General features: G+C 40.5%; 1 protein-coding gene across 1 annotated transcript in view; it reads right to left on the bottom strand.

The window, feature by feature from the left end:
• LOC118328620 (low-density lipoprotein receptor-related protein 1-like) overlaps positions 1 to 9,467 on the bottom strand; it is a gene marked incomplete in the record, with an annotated part of 88,024 nt that overhangs the window by 51,433 nt on the left and 27,124 nt on the right. Inside the window, 3 exon segments of the mRNA XM_035662445.1 lie at positions 5,156 to 5,419; positions 5,535 to 5,663; positions 6,207 to 6,326. Coding sequence (XP_035518338.1) covers positions 5,156 to 5,419; positions 5,535 to 5,663; positions 6,207 to 6,326 — 513 coding nt within the window.

The raw sequence follows: 9,467 nt of genomic DNA, 5'->3' as shown, positions 1-9,467 counted from the left end.
GGGGGGGGGGGGGTGTTAAAGCTGAATAAAGTGTTGAATGAATTTGAAAAAGTGCTGACTGGCTTGCCATTTAACAGCACATGACCTCTTAAGGAGATTTCAGGCCAGTGTCTGTGCTAAGCAGCACACTGGAGCTCACTGTGCAGCAGTGGGAGTACTGTAGCTCTTACAGTACATGCTGGGAAGGGAGGCTTAGTGACAGCTCTGGGATGAGCCCCCCTGTGAATAGTGTGTGGAGCATCAGCATCTACTACTGAATGAAAATGTATCTCAGTTTTATTTCTAGGTTTCTCACTGGAAGAGCGCTCATATGTTAGAAACAACTGATTTTCAGCCAGACTATATGTATTCAAAGGCTGTTTCCAGCTACAATAATGCACGCCTAACTGCACTTTATAATGAATGATGTCTGACAAGCACATCTCATTCAGAATATTCTCTATGTACTAGAAAAAAATGAGAGATGATGTCTGTAAATGTAAATTAGATGCAGTCCCTCAGAAATAATTTAAAAACAATGTTTGCATTGTATTTGCACTGCAAATGGTATTTTTATAATAAGATTTTAATCCAGAATTTAGCCATGCTAGCAGCATCGTGGATGAGAATGCTCTCTCAGTCCACCACTTTGGTCCCAACTGAAACAAACACAAGTATTGGATGGATTACCATGAAGTTTGTACTGACATTGCTGGTTCTCAGGAGATACATCCTACTGACTTTGGTGATCTGCTAAATTTTCTAGCACCACCATGAGGTCAGTTTTAGTCAAATCCACTATTATTATTATTATTATTATTGTTATTGTTATTGTTATTATTATTATTGTTATTATTATTATAACTATCGGATGGATTGAAATGTGGTACAGACGTGCGTGTCTCCCTCAGGATGAGTGTAACAACTCTGGTGATCCCTTAACTTTTCATCTAGTGGCAACATCTTTTTAATTTCAACAAATTAATTAATTTGTACAGGAGTCACTTTGTCCTATTGCTGAAATGAATATTGCACAGATTGGAGTGGATGCTCAAATGAATTAAATCTCAGCTCTAGCACAGTGTTATATATATATATAATTAAACTGTTTAATTCAAATAAACTTAAGTATATTCTGTAAAAAACAGTGAAAAAATATTACATCTTTTATTGTTACCACTTTTGTGTATCTGACATTGATTTTGAGTGACTGATATAATTAGCAATAGCAAGAACTGTCAAATATAGAATGAGATTGAGTATATGTTTCATGACATTTGGGAACAGAAAGTGGGACTAAGAAAAAAAAAGGAGGAAATGTAATGAAAGCAAGAGAGTGAGAGTGCAAAGGGGGGGTGGAGACACATCTGGACAACTCATCTTTGGCATACTGAGGTCATGAATCACTCCAACCACACACGCATCATTTTCTGTATTATGTTCACCCTGCCATCGCTTGCTGCTGGCTTCTTCCATGTTGACTGTGAGCATAAACTTGCTACTCCTATTCTGTCACATTCACACGCCAGCAGCCTGTCCAGATACCAACTCTGCTGTCTAGGCAGTCGCTCCAGATTATGGACTCGAACAGATAAGAAAGATCTGCCCTGTTGTATTGTACATTTCTTGTGCTGACACTAAGCATTCTGTCCGGATTCGTCTGGGTGGCCAGAGGATGCAGCCCTTTAGATATTCCAGACATTGTTTGTCTAAGTCATTTTGAATATAAAGGTATACCTTTCCCCATGTTTTCTGTCATATCCAGCATCTGGCATATGGTTGCTTTTATTGTGAAAAACAGTTACACGACAACCAAGACTTTCTCTGTCAATTTGATTTGTCTCATTAACAATCAAAATACCTGGCACCTGGCAACAAATGGCATCTGTAAGCATTCTTTTCATCTCACTTATGCAAATAGTGACACAAAAATAGTAATATAGTCACTTGGATACAGTTAAGTGCCCTTCAGTTGCTTTCTTATTTCAGCAATACAGCTTTATTCCTTCACTATCAGTCATGCACATCCTGTCCACGCTCCTCAAATTCAACAAGTTCGCCATTTTGTCTATGTGCGCGCACACATGTCCATCAGGATGTCTCTGCGCACCACGAGTGCTGCAATGTGTGTGGTTGTGTGTATGTGTGTGTGGGGGGTGGAGGGGCAGCCATGGAGAACCCAGCTGAAGCTGCTGGAATTTCCTGCAAATTCTTCTGGTTCTTAAATTGTCGAGTCCAACGTGTGCTGAGATTCTGGTGAACGCTGCGTGATGACAGCAACACAGATAAACCTTGTTCTTTTAATTACTCTGATCATAAATATTAGGCATTACATGTTTTTTTTAATAGGAAATCAAGATACCAATGTGGCACTATTTATGTAATTTGTGTTATGATGTCTTTACTGCATGAGCCTGAAATCAATCAGTGATGTATGAGAGGTGCATCAAGCTTGATCCTTATCTTATTAATGTGAAGGACACCAAAATACCTCATGCATAATTTTCATTGCTCAGAGCTTGTCTGATATCATATGGTTTGAAATGAACATATTTCAGAATGACAGTTACACCACATTGTGCTTGCATGCGGAGGACAGAGCTGTCAGACTGTCATCATTTGGTCTTTTTATTTTCTATGATGGTCTGCACTGAGAAAGTCATTTCTGTCAAGTTAATGCGTTCTCTAGTCACATGGAAAAGGGATGTGAACGGAGACAAGCCGCTGCACACTGAGTGGATGTGATCGGTCACAATGCTTGCATGCAAGTAAAACAAAACCAGAGAAAGAGGAATGAGAGAAATACATTGGAGTTTCTATACAATTACAGTATTCTTGCATTATACCAAAAGTCATGTACACAGATCAGAAGTGGAGTTAATTGTGGTGAAAACCAGGGAAGGACAGTGCAGAGAATATAAATATATATCATATGAATTACTAGGTGAGTGAGAAATGCAATGTTGTTTTTAATTAATGTTTGCAGTATGACAGTGCAGATACAGTTACAATCCATCTGTCAACAGACTTCCCAACAGTATAATGACACATTCCTGTTGGCTTTGTGTGGATAAATGTGCTGTTCCTGTGGCTGCTTTCTCTCTGATTTACGGTAAAGACAAGCTGCACAAAAGCCAGGCCCTAACACGGCCAGGAACATGGAAGACCTGATAAAGGGAGGGAGGGGGAAAGGGATGAGGGTGTGGAGGCTTTTGACCCGCACATTGTCTACACTCAGGAGCATGCACATACACACGCCTACATTTAATCACGTTCCTTAGATCTCCACAGTCTGTCCTTTAGTTTCATTTTTACAGGAGAAAAGACTCCTGAGTGTTTTCTGAAATGAAACTTAAGCCATGGAAAAACACAGCTGCTTTTAATGTGCTGTCACAATATCTCTGACTCACAGGCCATGCACAGGCTCAGAGGAGCTAAGGACACATCTATTCCACAGGTATTGATGCTCAGTTCACTCTTAAGACAGCCAAATTGCCATCTGTAAAGGATGCAAACCAGACAAAAATAATAATTTAAAGTGAAGATCAGACGAGGCCTATTGCCAAAGGTTTTACTGTACTTATCTGATAGGGACCTTGGAAGGCTAAAAGCAGGGGTGATTCTGGTTCTTTAAGCCCAGTTCAGATCAAAGATTCACAACGAGACAAGTTGAAACTTGAAACTACTTGCAACGCACCGGTCTGCAACATTCTGAAACCCTGCCGGTTCACACCAATGCAACTAGACGAGACTGTGTATCATCTTCATAGCAACGACCCTATGCACTTCTGTTCGAACTGCCCGCTCTTCAGGCTTTTTTGTAACTGGATATCATTTATAGCACCCTGAATTATAAAATGAGGATAATGATAGTGAGTTACTTGCTATGGTTGCATTTTACTGATGAAATAATAAAAATAATTTATTATTATAAAATAATGAATTATTAATAATAAATAAAATGAAAAGGTTAAGAATTTGGAGACGTCCATGGGTAAATTTTAAGGTTTGTGTCAGCTTAATTGATGATGTGATCCTTTCTTACGCCCATCCAAAACTCACTTCAATCAGCTGGCTTTGCAACGATCCGACTGGCTGACCGACCTCTGACGTGCCTTACTTTCTAAAACCAGCCACTGCAGATTTGACAAGCTGAGTTGTAAGCAACGCCATAAGCCAGCTTGAGTCGAGCTGAGAAAATCAGTTCACACCACTGCAACATTTCCCTGCAACGTTCTAAAACTGTTTGTCTCATTGTGAATCTTTGGTCTGAACTGGGCTTTAGATGAATCTGATCTGATTGCAATTGCATTCATTCCCAGATAGCAACAGGACTGAACACAGACCTGAAAAGGTTTGATTGAATGTGCTTTTACTGTATCTCTACCAGGCTAAGCTGAGCTTATTTAATAGTTTCAATGTCCACCTGCTGCAGGAGCCGTATGCAAAATGGGCATCTGCTACACCACTTTTTAATGTATTTTCTTCTTGCATTGTTCTGTACTGTACTGAATGCATCACTTCTATGCTTCATTTCAGCCAGACCTGCATGAATAATGGAAGCCTGAAATGTTCTTTTCTGAGTGAAATGCTACACAAATACAGAATTCTTCCTCTTACCTTGTAGCAAGAGATATGGTGCAACTGCTTCTCACACAGGATTCAAATGGGCAAATACACATCACATTGGGACACGGCTCGCCGCGGAGCAGGTCTGTGTTTTTCGCTGTGTGGAATAACTACAATAGCAAACCCTCAGACCAGACCTAGAAAATTCAGCTAGAAAAAATCATGAGATGTTTGACAGATCACTGTGTGGCGGTGTGCAGTGTTTCCCTCCTGACTTTCTTCTGTTATCACAGGTCTTACCACATGAGCTATTGAAATTTGCAGAGAAAATCCACCTTATACGTGGCCTGCAGGAACAAAATATCATAAAAAATCTCACACACACCCACACACACACACACGATAATACACACACTTGTTGCAGTGTGAGGCAAATTTTTTTGCTGTTGTATTATGTATTATGTGTGGAGAACTGGGTTGTAAGATTCTGCTGTGTACTCCTGTGGAGCCCTGTGCAGATCATACTGTTGTTCACTAAACACAGTAGAACACTGCACTGTGGTTTGAATGTACCAGGGTGAAGTTAGTACTGCTGTGGTGTACTCACGGTGCAGACTGAGGGAGATATTGATGACTCTCTCCTCTGTGAAGCTCTTCAGATTGGGGATCTTGGCACATTTGAGGTGTGTGGATGAGGGGGAGTCTCCCACGTGGATCCAGCAAACGGTCTCCTCTGTGTAGAGGAAGTCCATGGCTGTAGTCTGTTTGGTGCTGGTGGACAGCAGGTTGTGGACTGAGGTGCCGCTCAGGGAGGTGGCTTGGATGTTCTGGGAGTTGGCAATCAACAGGACAGGCAGACGGTCTACTGGCACTGGGACGTAACATGGACATAACTAACAGTGAACAGGAGGAACATGAACAGAACATCCCCACAGTTTAGTCAAACTGGTTTGCATTCAGTCCTGCTGCTGTCTCCAGGTACTTACCATTCTTGGCCTTGCACGAGCGGTTGTCTGGCTGGGACAAGTAGCCCTCCACACAGGAGCAGGTGTAGCCACCTTCAGTGTTGGTACAGGACTGACTGCAGGTCCCGTACACACTGCACTCATCAAAATCTGAAGCACAGAAACCACAGTTGGTCTTATTGCTGGGGTATAACTAATAACTATAGATTTTAAACAATTCTGTCTTTCCTGTTCTTTCTTTTTTTTGCCAGACTGAGTTAATGATTCATTAAATGTGGCTTGTTGCAAAAAAATCAGGCAAACCTTTATACCAGTGAGGTTTACAAGTGTTGCAGCGTTTCTCCACAATCCCAGACCCCCTGAGCTACCCAATGTGTGGTCTGCACTTGGGTTTCTCTAAAAGCTGAGTAAACACTGGTGCAGCAGAAAGAACTTCAGCTCTGATGTGGAATTACCGGACAGGTAAGCACATGAGCCACATAAGCTTATTGATGCAACATAGCAAACAACATATTATGGATATTCAGCAGTACTCTCAACCTGTCATATTCGGGCCGTTGGCCTCTTCATGCAGGAATATAACAGGAATATATAACAAAAATCGATTCTTTTTCCTGGCTTATTGATTAAATACTCAAACATACTTAACCACAGGTATCACCTAGGGCCAGAGGGCTGTTTAGAGGAACTCACCTTTGCATGTCTTTCCATCTGGGCTGATCTCATAACCACTCTTACAGTAACAAGCAGTCCCTGCTGGAGTCACCGCACAGTTTTCCTGACATCCCGTGAGTGAGCAGTTGGACATAAACTCTGGGGGGACAGAAAAAGACAGGAATGAGTTTTTGTAATGTGTGCAGGAATGCGACAGACGTTGTATAAACGGTTTAAGGTGTTGACTCATGTTTCTTTCCTGTTACTGACATTGTTATTGGGCTCAAAACACCAGCATCAGTGTGTCTAATAAAAGGTGGATTTGTGCATTATTATGCAATGATCCATTCAACATACCACTACAAACCCGCAGATTATACTGTGATCACTTATTTCATTCATCCTGCCGGGTGCTATCTAGCAGGAGACATGGAAAGAGGTATGGCTGTAACAGGAGCAGGTTCTGCTGTTACAGCTGCCATTGTATACTTTCTGGGGAATAATTACACCTCATCAGGGTGATGAAGTGCATAAATACTTGATGTGCGTGGCTTAATTTTTGAACTATACTAGGCCTCCTCTTGACAGTGAGGCACATATAAATAATAAGTGGTCAGCTTACTTAACCATCAGCTCAGCATCAGTATTAGAGCTGGCAAGAGACGTGATCTACAGTAAGTGTTGTTGAGCAGTACAGAAACTGACAGCCTCTCACAAACAGTGCCTGGATCTGTCCCTGAAAACAAAAAAAACATCTCTTCAACCAGAATGCGTCACAGATGAGAGTGATGAGTTCAGAAATGGAAAACCCACTCAAGTCAACAAGTGGATCATAAGTGAACAAAAGCTCAGTACAAAAGCAGCACAGACAAAGAATGAGAAAACCAAGCTTTGGGGGATTTTAGTACATAATGTAGAGTGATTTTATTGTTATTTTCCACCTTTGCTGTATTTTTCCAAAGATTAATTGTTATTTCTCTGTTTACCTCTCTGTTTAAATGTTTGTTTTGGTCACAGCTGAGCAGCATTAATGTGATCTATTGCTACTATTAGAGTTTATCAAGCTTTGCCTCACCACTGTTGTTCACTGGTTCTGAATGTGGTTCCACTGTCAACAGTTCTGGATATATACAGGAGTTCTCCAGAATAACTTTTTATCATCACACCCATTAATAACATTATTGTTGGCAGGATATACTGCTGCTACTGTACAAACTAACAAAACATGTGATATGAACACAGAGGTGCAAGTACATATAATCATCCTTAAATCCATGCTGTGGCATGCTGTGGATGTAAGATGTTTATGACTTTAATGCTCATTAATAGACCATTTTTTGTTCCTCATGGCTAAAACTTCAGGTTACCCTTGTATTTGATTCTGAATGAGTCACATCAAAATGTGATATTCACATTCATTGTAACGACAAATCAAATTATTTCGAGCTTTAAGGTAACGTTAATGTGGATTGCTCCTTAAAGTAAAACAAATATTAGATAGGAAGTCTGTAAATGGAAGGCCAGAGACAAAATCAACAAATACGTCTACCATACACACACAATCAATACCTCCCCGCTAACCTCCACCATCTCCAAGGCTACACACACATCAAATATAGAAGGGCACAAATACAGCACGCTACAATCACACCTTCCAGTCAGCTGACGACGCATAATGGAATTTCAGCACAGTTTTCAACCGTGCGCTGCATATCCTGAGTTATAAATGAAGACCCAGTGAGTCATAGTCAAACAGACACAGTCATGTCAAACCAGGCTGAGATCTATCAGTCACAAGTGATTCACTTTGCCCAGACACACTGGCAGACAATTCACACTAACACAACATCTCCGGGGAGAGAGGATCAAGACTTTCACCACATTCAAGTTAAAAGAAACCAAAGCCCTACAGTTCTCAGTGCTGCCATACTGTGCTGCCCATACTGTATTTCTGCACTACTGGCCAAATGGATTCCTTAGATCAATAATAAAGTCAAACTTGAACCTGAACAACTATAACTGCTGAGTGAGAAAAAAGTAAACCACGCAAATCAGCAGATTTCTCTTTAGTTTGTGCATTTGTAGCTCTTACCACAGGACTTTTAAGTGATCTGTTCTGTATGAGAATAAACACCGGATAATTGACTCCATATAACCAGCACCCTGCTGGCAATCCCCATACAATGCATTTAATATTATAGACAAGGACACAAGTCTCCCTGCTGTACTCCAGAGGCTTGCTGGGACGACCACAGTTCAAATTACAGACATGCCCGGAATTTTCCAAAACAAGTCTGGGCACCGAATGACTGAGATGTGTTTAGAAAACCAACATGGGCAACAATGTAAACAACCTACCGTGACACATACAGTACCACAAAATATTCATTTTGGAGCACATAAAGTGCTCTGTTTTGGTTCAGAATTAAAACGACTCATATCAGTCAGATGACCCCTGACTGGGACAGGGAAGATATATTACAGACACACGCATATATATATATACACTCATAAAGTTGGTGTGTCTCCACATGTGGACTTTCACTCTGAACTCCAACTCCAGCCAGCCTGAAAGTGCATGAAATTTTTATGTTCTTTCCCATGCCTCTCTCCAACGTTTCTTTAATAAATATTTAATCCCAGCTCATTTTCTAACTGAAGGCATAGTGGGAAGATGAAAAAAAATAAATCTAGAAAGGACAGGTGCCCACACTGTGTCGATAAAATTTTCAGAGACTCGGGACAGAATAATAATTAAATCTTTTGTTTTGGTTCAGTAAGATTCTTAGTTGTTGCATTTTGTACGGGTTGGAGATGAGAAAGGCAGTTTTGGCATGTATCAAGCTAAACAGAAATCTATCAGGAATACCAATCAAGGTTATTGTAGTAGAGTATATATTAGTGATGCAGAAGTAATGATGCCTGCTGGGTAGTTTAATATTTATATGATCTGTGTTAGGATTTAGACCAAATTTGAGACACAATGTAGCTTAGTATTTGATTGTCTATCATCAGGCTTTTTTCTCTGCTAAACTTTTGACATGACTTGCAATAGAGGAAGTCCTCGGCGCTGTTTAAGTTCCGTTTCACCCTTCCTGCCGTAATTCATCTATCTAAGGAAGATATATAGGTCTTTTGCACAATCAAGTTCTATTTTCTCTCCATGTGGTTAACTTGATCAGCACATTCTTTTAAAGACCACTTTATTCTTCAGCATCATCAAAAAATTGCTTCCTGGTTTCTGGTTTCAGCATGACAACTTCCCAAATTAATGCGTTAACGAATGAATTAGCGGCTGTC

The sequence above is a fragment of the Morone saxatilis genome, unplaced genomic scaffold (genome assembly GCF_004916995.1).
Source record: "Morone saxatilis isolate NCDOM2014 unplaced genomic scaffold, NCSU_SB_2.0 Contig18, whole genome shotgun sequence".
Lineage (NCBI taxonomy): Eukaryota > Metazoa > Chordata > Actinopteri > Moronidae > Morone > Morone saxatilis.
The sequence above is the reverse complement of the archived record's forward strand: the minus strand, read 5'-3'. Positions and strand labels throughout refer to the sequence as shown.